The 20,481-nt window shown below is 37.0% G+C and overlaps 1 protein-coding gene across 4 annotated transcripts in view; it reads right to left on the minus strand.

The window, feature by feature from the left end:
• Cers3 (ceramide synthase 3) overlaps positions 1–20,481 on the minus strand; it is a 115,196-nt gene that overhangs the window by 54,286 nt on the left and 40,429 nt on the right. For all 4 annotated transcript variants that reach the window (XM_013512587.1, XM_013512586.1, XM_005381640.2 and 1 more), the window contains exons 2-4: positions 19,780–19,953; positions 9,500–9,611; positions 2,998–3,116 (exon numbers count right to left, since the gene is read on the minus strand). In XM_013512587.1, the coding sequence (XP_013368041.1) occupies positions 2,998–3,116; positions 9,500–9,611; positions 19,780–19,952 (404 nt within the window). In that variant the 5' untranslated portion in view covers position 19,953. The remainder of the gene's footprint in view (positions 1–2,997; positions 3,117–9,499; positions 9,612–19,779; positions 19,954–20,481) is intronic.

Here is a 20,481-nt window from a genome sequence, read left to right on the forward strand (position 1 = left end):
AGTTCCCCCTACACACCTGGGGCACTCACAAGGGACTTCTTTTTCTTCTTCTTTTTTTTTTGTACAATGATGTTTTAAAAAATTTTAGTTACCGATACATGTGTGCAGTGCATACTGTTTCCACCCTCTGTGTGGAGTTGACGCCTGCACATAACCCATCCCAATTCCTCTTCTCAGCCCCTCCCCCGCCCCTTCCTCCCCGCTCCACCATCCCTGGTCACCCTTCTTTTTTTTCCTTCGTACAGCACATTTTTTGTCGTACGTAACGTTCGCGTTCCTTGTGTACAGGCATCAGTACAGGTACATAACACATCCCAATTCCTTTTTTTTTTTTCCTTCTTTATCCCTTCCCTCCCTCTCCCACCGTCTACCTCTTGATATCCTTCCCCTTTGAAAAGGAACTATTTCCCTTGCGAGATGGAAATGCTTATTTTACAAAGAAAGGTGGCCATCTAATAGGGAATTTGAATTTTTTTTTTAACTAAAGGACGTGCTATGGGCTGAAATCTTAAATGCTGTGGAGCATAGCATAGGGGCCATCATTAAGAAAAGTAACCAAGAAACAATACACTGAGTTCAGGGAGCCTGGCAAGCGCCATCTGAATATTCTGGATATTCTAAATACCTCCAACAGGACTGTCTGCCTGTTGGAGAGCAATTCTTAAGAGGCTGGTGTTAGGAAATCAGTTTCCTGAGGCCTCCAAAATGCCTGGGGCTATGTACTCTGAGCTATGATTGCTAAGACCTGTCCCACAGGTGAACAGAATAAAGTATAGTCCCTAAACAATAACATAGCTTGGCATTTTGCTTGGTCTGTTTACATAGACCATAATAATTTTTAATAGTTACCTGACTTAGAAGAAATTTGTAACATGGCTAAAGAAAAGAACAAAGCTTAAATTTTACTTGTGGGCCCTCTTTCTAATTCCTGAATATATTGCACAATTTCCTTCTTTGCATCTTTGCTTTACTTCAAAATGCCACCCTCAAATTCTACTGTCTTCTCCTATGGAGACCTGACCCATCCTTCAAGGTCCAGCCAATGTCTCATTTCCTCTGAAAAGCCTTTCTCCAATGCTCTTAGCCCTGCTGACCTATCTCCTGTGAAGTCCCATAGCACATCTGAACGTGATCACGTCCTGCCAATCCAAGGCAACTGGGGTGTCATAACAACAGATGTTATGGCTTCATGTGCGATAGCGTGGTCTCCCCAGTCAGCTGTTTCAGGTTAGTGACCAGGCCTTATACACTTATTTCCCCTTAAAGTCAAACTCCGTCCACATTGATACACACAGATACTCAACATGAACTTCTGCCTTGCCAGGCTGACTGGTTAGGATAATTGAAATTCTTCCGTAGTATGAACTCTATGGCCAGTGATCAGTGGGTAGACTCACTGACACAGCTTGATCCCCAAGGCTACACCACGTAGGAGATGCTCTGCTTGCTGGCAGGGGCAGAATGGTGAGTTAAAAGAGTATCAGAACAGGAGCCAGAAGACCTGGGTGCAACGGTCCTTAGACAGCCAAGTGACCTCAAGGCAGTTCCTTAAACTACATAAACGTGTGGTTTCTCATTTCTTATACCTTCCCTGACTGTCTTACCCTTTGGGAATACGAAATGCATATTTATAAACTATGAGGCACTCCAGTGCATAAGAAATTGCCAGAGAATTTCACTGGGGTATGATTCAGCTCAGAAATAGGGCATTAGTCCTTGTTTGGGGACTTTGAGATAAGAATCATTTGTTAGCAAGAATGAATTAATGTCATTTGGGAAAAGGGGGGATGTAATGTGAGATCAGCCCCACTTTGATGGCTTAGATACCTTTGTGTCAAGCTGACATCATTAGCAACATAGTATTAACCAATCTTTCAAGAGGTGAAAATTAGAGAAAAGCTTGTCAGAAAATAAGCAAGGCCATACATGCTGAGCCACTGTAGGAAGGCCATGGAAGGAAGCCGGGGATAAGAAATGAGTGTTTTGAGGCAGCCTGAAGAATTACTCCTTCCCTGTAGACCTAGGCCAGCCTCACAGCATCACAGCTGGATTACAGTCCTCAGGGAGGTACAGGAAAAGCAAAGGTAGTCATTGAAGTTTAACCACAGGCTCTGATTATTTAAATCTTACTTCAGACAGCTGCTCATTCCACTATCAAACCAAAAGTACCTGGTAGAAGTCACTAGGGAATGCGAGGGTCTTAAGAAACAGATGGAAAGTAAGATTACATTGGTGTGTAGAGTGTGGCATCAGACACAGTGCACTAATACCTGTTCACCTGGAATGAAATAAAGTAAGAGCAATGACCTCACCCACTTGTTTTGCACGGGTGTCATTTTCTGTCACCAAAGGGGTGATCGAAAGTGCTACGGTTTTATATATAGGAGAGGGGAAAAAGTAGAATTCGAATGAAACTCAAAATAAACCCAATGCACCTTCCCTGCCTCCAGACTGTATTCAAGGAGCCTCTCGGTAGACTGCTGGAGGCCCCAGCCCATGCTGACCCCCAAGCTAAGCCAACTGGGTTCTAAAAGGCGCAAGCTGGGCAAGCTTCAGGCAAGACCAAGGCTTGTGAGTCCAATCAGGCAGAAAGAGATCCTCCAGTTAGCATTAGAGGCTGAGAGTCCTAGGATGTGTTCTCAGACAACCTCTGCGCTTATAATCAAAATGACTGGAGACGGGAGGTAAAGCGAAACAGCTGAAATAAAGTGGTGAAAAGACAAACACCAGTTAAGACACGCTTATGATTTTTCTGGTCTTCGGGCTAAGTACATAATGTCTCCTGTTCACCTTAAGAGAATTCATAGTTGGCCTGTTTCATAGAGAAGAGAACAGAAGCACAGAATGTTGAGGAGCAACAAGTCTGAAATACCCTACAGGGAATGACAAGCTGGCTTTGAACCCTTCCAGCACTCCAGTGTCAGTGTTCCCTCAGAGATGACCGCCCTGTTCCAGATGAAACTGCAGCACTCTAAAAGCTTTGATAACCCTCCTCACCAAACTTCCTGGAATTTCTTCAACCTGCAAGGCCTCTCTTGATTCCGTCGCCTTCGAAACCACCTTTCAACTTGGCGCTCTGTTAAGTTACATTTCTTCGCTAGTCCATAAATATCACTCTGAAAACAAAAATGAAACAAGTAAGTAAACAATAAAGAGCAGAGTTAGATGAGCCAGCAGTCCAGAGAGTAAGATACAGTTACAATAGCTTTTGTACTGGGGATGAGAAAGATTCTGCCCTGAGACCTTAAACCAGAGACTATATTTCTTTTGCTCACAGAATCATACACACACACACACACACACACACACACACACACACACACACACACCCAAAATGAAGTAACAGCAGAGAGAATATGAGTCACTCGGATCTCAGGTTACTGAGTAATTTTAATTCTCCGTGAGTTGATAGCAACCCACATGTTGAAACTGTATGTACATGCTTACTCAATTAGCTAAAATTTATTTAAGAGTAGTATAGTTTAAAATGTCAGTCAAATCCAACCAAATCTTTTCTATAGAGAAACAACTCCTAAGAATGTTATTGACTTGTCTAAGGTCCTAAAATTAATACCAAAGGACTGATAGAAATTTAGGCTAGGGTGTTTCGGGCTATTTCACATGATATTTAATTGCTCCAGAAGATAATTCAAGAAAAACTCAAACAGGTATTGGCTATCCACTTTCACATTAAATCAGATGTGAGGCCTATTTCAAGCTACTCTGAAATACTTCAATAATTAAAATAATAATTGTATAGTATGACAATGATGTTGCTTCTCTGGGAAAGCGTTGTAGAGTATAATTTCAAGCTGGAAACAATATAGATGATGAATTAACTCAAAGTTACAACCTCAAAGGTCTACTAGGACCAGACAAAAAGGATAAATGACCAAGTAGATCAGGTCTGTTTCATAGTGGGATGTTGACACAGGCATGTTTTGTACAGTAAATCTATGATAATACTCCTACTTCCACAAAGTAATATGCTCTGCAATTGTTTTGAAATTACAGGGGCTGGGGATATAGCTCAGTGGCACAAGTGCCTGCCTGGCAAGCACAAGGTCCTGAGTTCAATTTCTGGTACAAAAAAAAAAAAAAAAAAGAAATTACATTGATCTCTTGATCTTTCATTTTCTTTTTTTATTTCAAAGAGAATTTAAAAAATCAAAATAACAACAACATAGACAAAACAAAACAACACAAAAATAATAAAAATGATACAGGGCTTGAAAACAAAATGATAGGAATAGTGGTTGTTACATTACATATTGTTATCTTCAGCGAAGTTGTTCAGATGTAAGAATGCAAGATTGATCAAACCATTAAAGAAAATAAAAATAATGAAAAATTAGAAATGATACAGAGCTTCACTAAACAAGATGATAGGAATTCACCAATGGTTATTATATTGCATATTGTTGTCTTCAAATTAGTTGTTCAGATTACCAGATATAAGCATGCAAAATTGGTCAAAAAATTTTAAGCATTAACTGTTCTTTCAATAAACCAGTAGACATCAGCAATGCAATTATCTGAGCTATCTATCTATCTATCATCTATCTATCTATATATATATTTCCCTTCCTTTTCTCCTTTCTCCTTTCCCTCATCCCAGTTGTGCTTCCCTTTGAGCAATTTCTTTCCCTTTCAAAATATCTATTGTATGTTTTGGGTCTTATTTACTCTTTCAGGTTCTTACGCTAGGGAGACAATACAATGTTTACACATGTGGGTCCAGTTTATTTCACTTATGAGTATGGTCTCTAGTTGCAACCATTTACCTATAAAAGCCTGGAGTTTATCTTTTTTAATAGTTGAGTAATACTCCACTTTATGAAAATACCACATCTTTTTTATCCATTCCTCGGTTGATGGGCATTTGGGATGTTTCCAAGATTTAGCTATGACAAATTGTGCTGATATAAACATGGGTACACATATCGCTGCGGTATGATGTTTTTAATTGTTCTGGGAAAATACCCAGGAGGGCAATAGCTGAGTTAAGTGGGACCTCTAATCCTAGTTTTGTGAGGAATCTTCACACTGATTTCCACAGTGGTTTCACCAGTCTACACTCCCAATGGCAGTGGAGAAGGGTTCCTTTTTCCCCTACAGTCCCTTCAGCATCTATTATTGGTTGATTTCTTGATGATAGCCATTCTTTCTGGGGTGAGATGGAATCTCAGTGTAGTTTTAATTTGCATTTCTCCAATAACCAATGATGTTGAACATTTTTTAATATATTTATTTGCCCTTTGTATTTCTTCATCTGTGATGTGTGTATTCATCTCAGATGCCCATTTCTTGGATTGGGTCTTGAATTTTGGAAGCCTAATTTTTTTTTTTAATTCTTTATACCTTCTGGATAGAAGTCCTTTGTCTGATGGACAGTTGTCTAAAATTTTTTCCCAATTCATGGGTTTTCTTTTTACTCTGTTTGTAATTTCTTTTGTTTTTTGGGTTTTGTTTTTTTTTTTTTCTTTTTTTGTATTTTTGAGACAAGGTCTTGCTGTGCAGTTCAGGCCATCCGTGAGCTCACTTTGTCACCCAGGCTGGTCTCAAACTCGCAACGATCCTTCTGCCTCAGCCTCCCAAGTGCTGGCATTACAGGCGTGTGCCACCACACTCGGCCTGGTGATTTCTTTTGATGTACAAAAAATTTTCAAGAAGATGAGATCCCAGTTGTTGATTCTTTCAAATATTTCCTGTGCAGTTTGGGTTTTGTTCATGAACTCTCTGCCTACTCCTATGTTTTCAAGATTTCTACCTACTTTCTCTTCCAGTAGTTTAGTGTTTCTGTTTTAATATTTAGATTTTCGATCCATTTTGACTTTAGTTTAGTGCATGGTGATAGACATGGGTCTAGTTTTAATCTTTGGCATGTGGAAAGCTAGTTTTTCCAGCACCATTTATTAAAGAGGCTATGAACACATTTGGCCCTTTTGTCAAAGATAAGGTGGCTGAGTGTGTTTCTAGCTGTGTCTGCATCTTCTAATCCGTTCCATTGATCTTCAGGTCCGTTTCTTTTGCCAGTACCATCCTGATTTTATCATAGTAGCTTTGTAGCATAATTTCAAGTCAGGGAATATGAAGCTTTTATTCTAGGTTTCTTCTGGTTCCAGATGAATTTTAGGAAAGTTTTCACTAGATCTGTGAGATGTCCTCATGGTATTTTAATTGGGACTGCATTGAATCTATACAACAATTTTGGAAGCATGGCCATTTTCACAATGTTGGTTCTTCTTTTCTATGACCAAGAAATATCTTTCCATTTTCTGAATCCTCTTCAACCTCTTTTTTCAGAATACTGCAATTTTCACTGTATAGATCTTTTACTTCCTTTGTTAGACTGATTCCTAAGTATTTCTTTTTTAGATGCTATTATGAAAGGTGTGGCTTCCCTAATTTCTCTCTCAATGTATTTGTTGTTTGTGTGCAGGAATGCTATTGATTTTTGGGTGTTGTGATCTTTCATTTTCTATTGTGAACATGAGAAAAATTTCAATAGCTTTTCAATTCTAATATGAAAACATAACATTGCATGAAACAGACTCTCTGAGTCAGTGGGAGCTATGCAGATGCAGCAAAAAGAAAAGCCTATGTCCCATCCCAAAGGGCCAGGTGAGACAAATCTCTAACACTCCCAGAGAGAAAGTGCAGCCCTAGGTTTCTCATGTGAGATCATGAGGTTTAAAAAATATTGATGAGTACCTCAAAGTAAATTTAAACCATTATGAATTAGCACGGTAATGACCAAGCAAAGCTTGCCTGGAAGCCTGATGGCTGGATCCCCCATAGCTTGTGACCAGTCAGATAACTTCTTCTATCTCCTCTCATATAGTTCATGGAGTCATCCAGGGGCACAGGACAATAGCAGATGAAGTCATCAGAAGCCACCATACTGAAGACTGGCAGAAGACTAACTGCAGTTTTGACATCCCTATGAAACTGCTTGCCTATTACTTAACTTGAAGGAAAGGAAAGAAAAACAAAAGCAAGACATAACCCCTAGTATTCTGTTTTTATTGTAACCTACAGCAGGGGAAGAGCATTCTTGGGTTCTTCTACTCCATTTTTTGAATAAAGGTGTCATCTACATATATTATTAATGCACTGTTATACTGTTCTAGATTTGTAATATATTCACCACAAAACTAGTCCACCCAGGAACCTTTCTTATTATCTCAGCTATAAACTAAGATAAATGCTATGGGTATAACATTGGCCAAATTAATGCATGTGGGTATGGTGAAATTGGTTTGTTCCTACATCTGAAATTTCTATTAAGGTATGAACTTTGTCTTTGTGTATTATATTCTATCTTCTTTAATTTGTGAAACTTTTAAGCAACTTGAATTTTACTTGTTATCTTGATTTGCTACACAAATACTGCCTCAAATTTGGAATCTCAGAGCAATATAAATTAAGGATCTGAATTCTTTTCCTTTACCTTCTTGTTTAATAAATGAAGCTTTTAACACTTTTAGGGTGATGTGTTACTTTTTTCTCTTACTTGATATAAATATACAAATTATGCTCACATTAATTAAGGCTATTGTCATTTGAGTTGAAAAAATGACTACAAACACAGCTCCAGGTTTTGAAATGTATTTTTTAACTTGCCATTCACAGAGGACGAAGTCACTGGGGTAGAGGGGGAAGAGTCTTCTAGGAGGAGTACACGTGAGGTTCCAGCTTTGATTTAGTCACTCGTTACTGCAGGTCAACTCACTGCACCTTGCTGGGTCTTTGCTGCCTCATCTCAATCATGAGGATTACCTGCTCTTTAAATCTCTTCTCGTTGTTCTTGGTTTTAACTGTCACTGTTTTCTTTCCATAGCAGGAAACTGACAAAAACTAAATTTTCTAGATTACCTTAATATAATGTGAAACCTAATTGAGTTCTTGGTCATACATACCAAGTACAGCAAGTAAAACAACACTGCTCCCATTTTATATAAGCTGTCACTAGAGTCAGTTACTCCCCAGGAGAAACAGACGAGCAGAATAAGGACTGCTGAAAGAGCCCACATTTTTACAAGCATGGCTAATTAATTTTGAAGGCTGTAAAAATGAGTTTAAACATCATTATCACCAGTGAAAGCAAAAGTATTCAGATGAATGGCTATGGTTATTTAGAGCAGGTGGAAACCAACATTATGTGAACACAGGTTTTCAGGCTGCCACCATCCTAGAAGCTGCCATTTCTATGCAGAAGCTGAGGACGGAACCAGTGAGGGACAGCTGCTGCTTGCTCTGAGCTGCTCCACATCCTATGCCTCAGTGTGGCCAAATCTCAACACACCTGTGAACGCAGGGAGCTCACCAGGACAATGAGACAATAAGCACAGTAGTGCAACCAAATCCCAGTGAAAAAAGTTGAGGACTCTCAAAAAATGTACCTAACCTGAAATGGTGTAAGCATATACTATTTATTTTCAAAATGATTTGTGATAGCAGAAAGCACTCCTCATAACAGGTATGTTATTTTTCGGAATAGTTTTGTTTCATCTCTCATATTAACTACAGAAGTATAATGATGCTGGAGTGAACCCCAGCCCTACCTGGACATGTTTCTTACACCTATTCACTAATGACTTTTTTGGTGAACTGTAAAGATATAGTTCACTACAACATTTAATCCATTTGCCCCAAAATACTCAACAGAGGCACTTGTGGCTACAGCATGTACCCAGAGCTAATGCTCAGATTACAGCCCTAACCTTCCTCCAAAAGTCTGCCATGAAATATCATATTTTTACTACTATTTTCACATTGCTCTAGGCTTTGAAAACAAAAGACATCATCCTATTTGTAGCATTCTGTTTTTAGTAGTGGTATTTCCATTCACAAAATATAATTACTCTTGATCGCTAGAAATTGCTCACGGTGAGCTAAACTTTTTTTCCTAAATGGGAAATGGGTTAAAAAGGACACTTTTTATTGTAAAGAGAACTTTGACTACTTTGAAAATTTTATCACTGAAGTGTAGTCAGGGGCAGAGCACATTCCCGAGTATGCCGAGTCCTTGAACAAAATAAGAGGGCTCCGTATGAAATAACCCATGAAGTTTCATTATGTATGTGATGCATTTTGATGGTGCCGCAATCACCAGAAGTGTCACATAAGGGCTTCTCTGTGCTAATGATTACCTTTCTTCATCATTACACTTTGAATACATTACCATTAAAAATTAACCTACCACTGAAAAGCCAATTATGGTCCTATACTCAAATCATGGCACTGATTGTTAATTTGCAACACTATAGTTGAACATTTATTAACATTTGTTACTTTACATTATGTACTTGTAATTTGATATTATGCTTGGAATACTATATATATAACCTGTCAATAGAGCAAAGAAAGAAATCCAAATGAATCAAATCCTTGCTGATCACTGGAAGATATTTCTTGCACAGACAAAGTAAACCACGGATGACTGAATCAAAAGAAAGGAAACCCATAAATCCACAAACATAGACTTTGTACTTACTTGCAAAGGCCTTGTGGAATTCTTGAAAAAATTCTCTAAGATGGTATTTGGTATAATTTTTTGAACTGGCTTTTGAATGCCCAATGCTTTTGCTACAGGAGTAGCAATAAACCTACAAAAATATGAAAAGGAAGTTAGTCCAATATCTGAGAATGAATCCACAAAGACAACAGAGAACTTGAACTTCAGGTGTACAGTAAAAAGTCAGTCATTTGCATTGTGCTGAACGTTCCCCCAAAACCCAAGGGTCAAAGGGTTGGTTTCCCAGGAGGGTGCTACTGGGAAGTGCTGTGGACCTTTAAGACCTGGGGTTGTGCAGAAGGTCCTTAGGTCACTGGGAATGTGTCCTTTTGCTTCCTGACTCATGAGGTGAGCAATGCCTCACCATGGGTTTCTGATATGATGCTCTGCCCTTGCCAGAGGCTGAAAGCAAAAGGCCATTAGGTTTTGGACTGGAGCCAAAATCAACCTTTTTCTTTGTAAGCTAATTGCCTTGGGTATTTTATTACATCAAAGAGAAGCTGACCAGTGCACATTGTCGCTGTGGCTAACTACAGCCAACATCTGCCTCTCAAAAGTTCAAGGGGAGCAAATTTACAGACCTTATACACAAGTAGTAACTTTAAAGAATACGGTAAAACACCCACATGATTCTGAAATTCATTTTATGTTAATTCAAATATATTTATACACAAGATCTAGGAATTAGAATAGGAATTTTAAATTCTACTTAGAATTACATTTTTAACATTAAAAGCTATTAAATTAAAAAGTTACTAAAAACATTTATTTGATAATATTATCTTAACTTAAGATACTTCTATTTTAAATTATAACATGAAAAAATGGCATAACTCTAAGGTAAATATCAAGGAAGGGAATTGATAGGTGCTATGGGAAGTATACATATAAATTTATTAATAATCTAGCAAATTGTTTTAGAAAGTAATTATACTCTTGCCAGTACTTAATGTTTCTAGTCTTAGCAGTCTTACAAATGTGTAGTAGTTTTTTGTTGATTTTCCACTATTACCTTTATTATTTCCTAACTTCTGCTATTTACTTTGATCTTACTTTTCTAGTTTAAGATGGGAGGTTAGATGATTGATTTGAGTTCTTTCTTTTTTTAAAATGTAGGTGTTTGTGCTATAAATTTCCTTCCAAGCACTGCTACCACTGCATTCCATAAATTTTGGTGTGATATTTTCTTTTCCAGTCATTTCAAAGCATTTCTTAATTTACTTTATGATTTTTCCCCTGATTGACTATTTAGAAGTGTGTCACAACTTCCACATATGTGTTATTTCTTTTATTTTTTCTTATTATTTCCAATTTCATTTCATTGTGGTCAGAATGCATACTTTGTATGATTTCAATCCTTTTATACTCAAGGCTTGTTTTAGAATCTAACATATAACTTACAGAGATAGCTCTTCATGAACATAAGGTTGACATGCGTTTTGCTGTTGTTAGAGGGTTCTACAGATGTTTGCTAGGTATAGTTAGCATATAGTGTTGTTCGAATCCATTTTCTTGTTGATCTTCTGCATAGTTGTTTTATACATTGTTGAAAATGCAGTATTAAAGTCCACAATTATTAGTACTGAGCTGTCTCTGTTTAATACAGTTTGTATTTTATATACTTGGGACTCTGCTGTTACTTGGACATATGTTTGTAATTAGCAGATTTATTTTTTATTGTTATAAAATGTCTTTTGTCTCTAGTAACAATTTTAAAATCTATCAAATTCTATTTTATCTTATATTAATACAGCCATTCCAGCTCTCCTTTGGCTACTATTTGAATATTACATCATTTTCCAACCTTTTACTTTCAACCTATATGTGTTTCTCAACCTATTATGTCTCTCGTAGACATCATACAGTTGGACTATGCTATTCTATTTACCCTTTCTATAAGTGACTTTTAATTAGAATGTTTAATCCATTTACATTCAAAGTAATTACTGATAACACAGAACTTGTTTCCACATTGCTATTTTTTTGTCTTTTGTCTTGTTTTATTATTCTACTACTATATTCTATTGCTTTAAAAAGATATTTTCTAGCATGCTACTTCAATTCGTTGTCATATTTTTTTATTTTCAAAGTTACTTTCTTAGTAGTTAATCCAGGAATTACAACTAACATCTTAATTTATAAATTCTTGTTCAAATTAATACCAAATTGCCTTCAATGGATAAAAAACTCCACCCTTAAAAATATTCCACCCTTTCCCCCTCCTTTGTTATTGTCATACAAATTATACCTATGTATTCTATTCTAATCAACACAGACTTATAATTATTATTTTACACAATTGCATTAATAGAAAACAGTGTAGAGGCCAAAAATACAGTTATACTATGTTGGAGATTTTTAAAACCCATCAATAGTGTAGTAAAACCTGTAATAACCTTCTTTTTGTTTTTCTTTTTTCTTTGAGACAGGATCTGGCTACGCAATCAGGCTGGGCTCGAGCTTACTTTGTAGCCCAGGCTGGTCTTAAACTTAATGATCTTCCTGCCTCAGCCTCCGGAGTTCTGGCATTACAGGCCTGTGCCACCATGCCCGGCCAATAACTTATTTTTCATTTCAGCGATACTTTTTAAAGTCGATGCTTCCATTTGTTTATTATTATTTAGAATTGCTACTACTTTGTTGATACTGTTGATTTGATGAGACATTTTTCTCATACTTGTATTTAGCTCTTAGGCATGGTTTCCTTCCATTTTTTGAACATATTTAAAACAGTTGATGTCTTTGTTAAGTCAAGGCTTTCTCAGAGATGCTGGGCTTTTGTGTATGGGCACAATTTCCTGTTTTTTCCAAGTCTCCAGCCTTTGCGGTAAACAGGACATATTAAACAGTGAGAGGCGGCCTCTCCGGGTACTACACTGTCTTCTGGCCTCAGAAGAGTAACACATTCACTTTCCTTTGTTGTTGTCTATTGTTTGTTGTCCATTTGTTTGTTTAGTTCATTTTTTAAACTAAAGTTTGAAGTCTGGATTCCTTGTCATGTGTGGGCACTAAAGATTCTGCGCGGCTGGTTTAGTAGTCAACTGCTGATTAGCCAGAGATTTCCATAAATGTCTACAATAATGGTGGCCAAGCTATGGCACCTGTGTTGTTTGTAAAATGAACGATGTTAATGCATGAATTGTTTTTTCTAAACTAAAGCCTCAATATTCAGGTTTAACTGCAGTGTTGGCACTTTGCGATAAACAAGTGGGTTGGGGGGTCTGGGCGCTCCTCTCTAAGTGGTTCGCCATCACTGGCCTAGAACCAGTATGTCTCCCAGTCTATGCTTAGGGGCTCGTGCACATGTTAGGACATATGTTCAGCCTTAGCCAGGACACATAACCCTGCCTTAGCTTTCACTTCTGGTCTACATACAGCACCAAGGTCATCAAGAGGTGAGAGCTTAAGGCTTTCCCAAACCTTTGAGGATCCATTAGCCCTAGGCATGTTAAATCCTTACAAATAAAAGTGCTGTGCTGGATTGGCAGCTGGTGGTCAACTTGGAACACTCAGCTGCCCTGAGTCAGCGTGGTGCTGGGTGTGGGAGGCCCACCTGAGGGTTGTTGCCAGCCACAGAAGAGGCAGAACTGGTGAGGAAGAACTGGAGAAGCTTTTGGGAGTTGTCAGAAGCTGTTGGGAAGCTGTTAGGGAGCTGCTGGCTCCCTTGGGCTATTCTGCAGGAGGACCTTGCCATGCTAGCTTTCCTGATGAACTTGACTGCTCTTTCAGAGGAGGAGCTTGGGACCGTTTTGCTGAGAATGGCTACAGTTCACTTTGGGGGAGCTCTGGTCCTCACTCTGAGCATAACTAGTTTTCCAAGAATGTGCCAGTTCTTCTATAGTCCCTCTTTGGATATCTCATTCTCCAGGTTTTCATTTTAAGCTTTTCGGTAAGTTCATAATTTGATCCAATTTTTATCCATTGCCTCCAGGACTTGTGAAGCTATTCAACTGCCTCTAATTTTTACACCCCAGGAAAAAGGCTTTTTCACCATGTGAGCTCTGAGTCGGCTCTAATAGACAGACTAATTAGCAATTCTTCTGGGGAGCCGTCAGACAAAGACAATTCTCTAGTGATGATGCTGTGAAGGAGCCCAACTTTGTTCTGTTCCCTTCAAGGGCTGTCAGGCTGACAGTTCCCACTGCACTTGTGCGGCGCTGGTTTTTCAAGGTTACCACAGAGGTGGAGAAGCAAAACAGTAACAGGGCAAGCTTAAGTGCCACAAAACTTGCTGTTCTCTCCAAGATTCAGTGGTTTTTCTTAAATAGCACGCCCCAGACTGCTGTAAGCCTGGAACTAATTCTTAATTATGAAAGACTTAATTCTGACAATTGTTGCTGGTCTTCTGGTTACTTTTATGGAGGACAGAATTTTCAAACGTCCTGACTTCTGACATTTTTGTTACCCCTCCAGTGCATTGTGATTTTAATTTGCATTTTCCTAATGATTAATGATGTTGATCAGATTTTCATGTGCTTATTTTCTATTTACATATTTTCCCTGATGAAGTATATGCTCAAATCTTTTGCCCATTTTAAAACCAAGTTATGTATTTCTTTGTTTATTTTTGAGTTACAAGAGCTTGTCCTATAATCTGAATTTAAATCTTTCAGAAAACACATGTTTTACATATATTTTCTCCCTGTTTGTGACTTGTCTTTTCATTTTACTTACAATGTCTCTTTTAAAAGGTAATTATTAAGGCATTTTTGTATATCATATAAGTCAAGCATGTAATTCAATGACTTTTTGGTAAATTTACTACAGAATATAACCATCACCATTAATCAGTTTTAGAACACTGCCATCATCCCAGTGTGATCTCTTGTGCATATACTGTTAATCCTTATCTCTGCCCAAACCTGCCTGTGGCAAAAACTAATGTATGCTGTCTTTACAGCTTTGCATTTTCCGGATATTTACTATAACTGGAATCACAACGCTGTATACGGTCACTTGTGTGAGCCTTATTTCACTGGGCATAATGTTCTGAGGTCCATCCATCTTACAGTGTGTATTTGTACTTAGTTCATTCCTTTTTATTGCCAAGTAATGCCCCATGACATGGATAAACACTCAGAGTGACTTTTAAAGAGCAAACATTTTAGCTCATTATGAAAGGAAACAAAAGCGTATGTCCAAGCATATCCTTGTACTCAGATGTTCACAGCAGCTTCATTTGTAATAGCTCAAAACTGTAAACACAGATTTCCATCATCTAGTTAAAAGTATAAATCATCTAGTTAAAAGTAAATAAATTGTGCTATGGTACACCCATATGTTGAAAGACTATTCAGCAATAACAAGTAACCACTGATACACACCAAAACTGAAAAAAAATCTCAAAAGCATTAAGTTAAAGAAGACTACAAGGGCTGGGGATATAGCTCAGTGGCACAAGCTCCTGCCTGGCAAGCGCAAGGTCCTGAGTTTGATTCCCAGTACCAAAAAAAAAAAATAGACCTCAAGAAGACTACAATCTGTATGATTCTATTCATAGGAAATCCTAGAAAATGCAAAGTTATAGTGACAGAGCAGATCAGTGATGCCATAATTCTTGTAAATAGACAAGAATTAACTGAACAAGCAGCAAAGGAAATGTTTAGGTTGATGGAAATATTTAGCATGATGGTTGCATGACTGTATATGTGTCCAAATGTGTCACATTTTTGATGAATTTTACTATATGAAATCAGTAAATACAATTTTTAAAAACGATGACGTGTTCCTATTGTTTCTTCAGTTCTGACAGTCTCTAACTTCTGCCAGGTCCAGTCTGCTCTAGTACTTAATAGAGTTTCTGCATTTAATTATAGAAATTTAAATTATAAATGATCATTTAGGCCTTTACTTCATTTTTTTATGTGTATGGGAGCTGGATGGAAAATTTTCTAAGATTATATGATAAAGGGTATAAGATAGTCCAACTTCCAGATGGACTAAGTTCTTTTGGAAATGGCCTCTGCACTTCAGAGACATAAAAACAAGCTGATTATGCACCAAATGTACACAGAGCAACATGGCTATATCATAAAACACAATATGCATTTAAAAACAAAAGAAAAAATTAAGTCTAGTGCCATACCATTTGTGTCAACTAATAATACATGTACATAAAGCACGTTTTTCTGGGTCACACAAATAAAGGGCTATTGAACATATTAGGACACGGTAAAGAGGGGAATAGAAATAAGGAAGGGTGCTAAAAGGCAATTAATTTTTAAAAATAATTAAATAAGTCAACCTAAAAAGCTCTTCTATAGACCAATGACATTGTGCTGTGTTTTTGTGATTTGAAGACTACGATTAATTAATTTCTTCTTGGCATGAAAGGTCTAAAAGCATCCCCACAAAACTAAGACATACTTAACATTAAATCCCAAAAAATATATGTGATGGTGTTTTGTATAAATATTAAAATTAGTTCATTTATCCACGTTACCAGATGAACATTTTTATTGGGGAAAACACCCATGATTTTTATAATAACACAAAATGGATGGTCTTATATTGTAGCATTCTCAATCATACTCACCCAGATATTAGAAATTAGAAAAAATACAAAAGGAAAGCAGAATTGAATCAGATATATGCAATAATGGAACAAAACCTATTTTAAAGCCAAATGAAATACAACATTTTTTTCTGGAGGGTCATTGAAAGATAATTATATGGATAAACATATACATTTGAATAAATACACATATCCATTGAATGCTTATTGATATGGGATATATATATCTCCATATATCTATAGATATAGACATCTTTAAACAAGAAAGACAAGTGTGGTCCTTTGTTAACTTCAAGAATAGAAATAACATTTTTAGTAGAACAAGGCAAGTATGTAAATGGTCCTTTCATTTCAAATAAATCTAGAGTAGTATTCATTCCCTTTATCTAATAAAATGTAGATAAATATGAATAAGCTCTCAATTAAAATCTGTTTTAACAAAACAAGAAGAAAGAAATGCAATAAATATTTGATAAACTGAGCTGAAGAAGGAAGAAAACTGTATTACCTCTCAAGAGACTTTAGGGATTTATTTGCCTAAAATTTGATTTTATTGATATGGAATAAAAAAAGAAATGTCTGAAAGGAAGAAAAAAGACTGGTAAAATTCTGCTCCCATGTAAGCTGCTCAATTAGGTTAATTACTGGGAAATGAGTCCCTAAGGTTTGCTACTATCACAGAACAGAGCTTTCAGATAAGCCCCTTTGTCTAGTACCATATCAGTTACCTGGGAGCCAAAAGTTTATGCCCCCTTTGCTTTCAGTATCATTTTATAGAACAAAATGAATGCAGTCTTAGGCACATATCAAGAATGTCAAATTTAATATTTCTCCAAAATAGATACAATAACCCATTGGCAAAGGTTTGACGCCAAGCCCTAAGCGATCAGAGGCGTCAGGAGCAGACTTGTTCAGCAAGTTCCACACAAGAGAACAAGCTATCTGGAGCAGGGCAAGTCTCAGGTAACACTTTTAAATGAATGGGCTGATTTTGAGACTATTTCTATTTGGAACAGCCAACACTTATTTTTCAGTTTCTGTTAATTGCTGTAGATGAGTTCTTCCACCTGCTATCATCTTCCTTTGAAGAATGAGGGACATTCTGTCCCTCCATGACCGTATGGTGCTAGTGGAAATGGTAGAGGCGGGGGATCTAGTCCTCATATCTTTAAATAAAAGGAAGAGATGACTTTCTGATTTTACTGTCTCCACTTTGCCTTTGACTTGCCATAGTTCATACTGAGACACTGTGTTCACGCCGTAAGTGTCAAACTGTTGAGAAGTTTACCTCTTTTTCCTTTAAATCTCACTTCAGACATGTGAAAGAATGTACAGAAGACAGATTACTTAGAAACTGTGAATCTTGTAAAAACAACAAAAAAAGATCAAAACATAAACTACAAACTAAAACCCGCAAGGAAACCCTAAAATACAAAGCAAATGAAGGTCATTTTCAAATTATGTACTGATTGTTTCTTATCAGTTGTATTATACCATGTTTTTTGGGTTTTTTTTGATGCCCGGAATTAAACTTAGGACCTTGCGCATGCCAGGCAGGCACTGTGCCACTGAGCTGTATCCCTGGCCCTGTCTTACTACTCTTACCTTTCTGGGAACATTGCTTTCATATCTTAAGTGGCTCTTTGCTAGGAGTAAAGGAAAAAAGTGAGCCAATCAAATCACAGTTCCTGCTCACTTCATACAACGAGAAGTTGCAGCAGAAGTACAGTTTAGGACAAAAGAAGGACAATTTCTTGTGATTAATATATCATAGAGTTTGCTGGAACACTGTGTCAAATTTATGTGAACTTTTAAGACAGTTCAGAGCATTTCATATTTGTAAACATCTCTTTGAGCGACATGTTTTTCCCCCGAAATATTAATTTTTTCTCTGCCATCAGGAATATTTCACTGTGAAAGTCCAAGAATACTGGTACAGTAGAAAAATATACCTCCAAAATCAATTACCCTGGACCTGGTGTCATACACATGGGTTCAAGTCCTAGATCTGCTCATTTCATACAACTGTACCCTGGCCAGGTCACTCATCTTTCATTTTCTTATCTGCACATTGAAAACTTACCACCTGTGATAGTATATACCTCTTTAACTGTAAGTTTTTATTAAATGCAAGATATAAGTAATATTTTATTTATGGTATGAGTGGCTAAAGCCACTACAAATAATAATAGAAACCCTAGAAAAATATAAACTCATTCTTCAAAAAAGTATGATTTCTCTCCAATGCTATAGTCCTTCCTTCTATTAAAAGATATGAGACTAGCGGGACAACTCAGCTTTCTTAGTGTCACAGAATGGAAAAAGGTAAGGGAGAATTACTGAAAATTAAAGTTGCAACAAGATAGAAGATACAGACTACACTTATTCCTTTGAGAAGAGGCAAGCACGGCCCTAGGAATTAAGAGGCCTGGACTTCTCCATTATTGTTGTTGGCAAGGCAAGATCAACACATCACACACTGGCCGTTCACAGCTGTGCTGCTTTGGCAGCCAAAACAACGTTCCGGCTCACTCTGCTGACAAAACTCTGAAGAGCGGAGTTGCCCACCGAAAAGCACGAAATCTGCAGTTGGGATAGGTAATGGACCTACATTCCAGACTCAAAGTTTACCAGATCCAAATGCAAGAAAAGCGACTATTTCAGCATAGTAAAAGAGCAATTCTTTAATTTTGACATACAGTGGCAAATTCTACTTTATTTATGTCTTCTTTGATAAATTCAACTGTGTGAGTAAAAAGTAGAATTAACTGTCACAAAGGAAGGACATATTAAACATCCTCAGCCAGGGACTTTCTTTTCCACCAAACAGCAACCGTACATTGTTGGCCCTACTGAAGTTATTTGTACGAAACCTTCTGGCAAGTCCACAGGATGGAGTTGGCCAAACGGACTCTCAAGATAAGGACCTTGCAAATGGTTCTAAACATATGATCTGTATTACAGTTAGTCTCGGACAACATGATCTTTATCAAAGTTTGTCTTAAGTTTTTCCAACTCTTGACATTCAAATACTCTTTTGCTCCAAATGAATTAATGTGATAATCAGTTTTTTGAAATAGAGGTCACTACAGAGAATGCAGATGAACATTTGTCTGTTATCAGAGCACCAGTACAATTTTAATAAAAATGTTGGAAGATGTATCCATTCAAATTAATTTAAGAAAAAGAACTTCACTATTTCCTGAGAAAGCAAATTGATATTTTTTTCCTTTGACTTCTTAATACTTTAGAAAGAAGGACAGTAATAAAACCCTTAAATAAATTATACAATGCAGCAATATTTGGTTTGGTCTTTAATGAGATATTTTATAGGCATTCTAGAATGATAGCACATCTCTAAGTCATCGACTCCTCTAACTCTGACTTCCTGGGAGTGTAGATGTGCTGAGACACCACAGAATGGGAAAGAAAACTGGGCACCATGTTGTCACTGACATTAATAAGCTCTGTGATCCTTAACCTGTCTTGATCTCAGTTCTCTTCACTATAAAGCTAACGCACCTACTGCTATCCATGTTTCTAATTTTTTCTCGTTCAGCTTCTAACCTAAATAATGTTCTGTGTGCATTTAGTTGCGCAAATTCTCCCCAAGCATCTGTGACCCAGAAATGGCAAGTTCTGAACAAGAGAATCATTAAGGGCCTCATGAAATGTTAAACATTCTTTTTCTAGAGTCGGAACAACGAAGGGAAAGGGGAAGGAAAGATGCACAAGAGCTACTTACTTTTCAAAGAAATACCTGATGACCAGCAAGAGAAAAGCATATGGAATTGTCATATACAGATGAGAAGGTTTGACAAAGACGAGCCCATCATGATCTTCAAGGTCTGACCACTTCATCGTTGGGGGAAGCCAAAATCTTTCCAGCCAGAACCATTCCTTAAATGCCTGAAACATTCTAAACCAATGGAAAAAGAATATATTAGACTTAATCAAATCACTTAAATTTGCACTTAAAATTGAGATAACATTGTTCACCTTCACTCAAAATACCTAACCCGGAGAATTTTACAAATGAAACAAGAATTAAATACTATGATTTAATAGGTTTTATCACCCTTTATTACATTAAAGAAGAATTACTCTTCTAATAATCTCAGATCAGTTTTGACTATGGCATACAAAACTGAACTTTAACATACAGTAGTAAACCTACAGTAAAAGTATGTTCACACTTCGGGGGTCACGTGTGAATATTACAGTTATGTATTTGCCTCTTATGTGACTCTATGGTATTAAAAATAATAACAAGCTGTACAACTTTAAAATGTCAAAAGTCAATCTCTTGAAAGCTCTAAAAATCTTCATTAATAAGAATCTTCACTAGCACCCTAAAAAATTTTCTAGATGACAAAGGACAGACACATTTCATTTCATATTTCAACAAGGAGTTCAAAGGAGTCCATGGAAATAACTATTTTGGACA

Source organism: Chinchilla lanigera, unplaced genomic scaffold, assembly GCF_000276665.1.
Source record: "Chinchilla lanigera isolate Chin_1 unplaced genomic scaffold, ChiLan1.0 scaffold00015, whole genome shotgun sequence".
In the NCBI taxonomy this organism is placed as follows: Eukaryota; Metazoa; Chordata; class Mammalia; order Rodentia; family Chinchillidae; genus Chinchilla; species Chinchilla lanigera.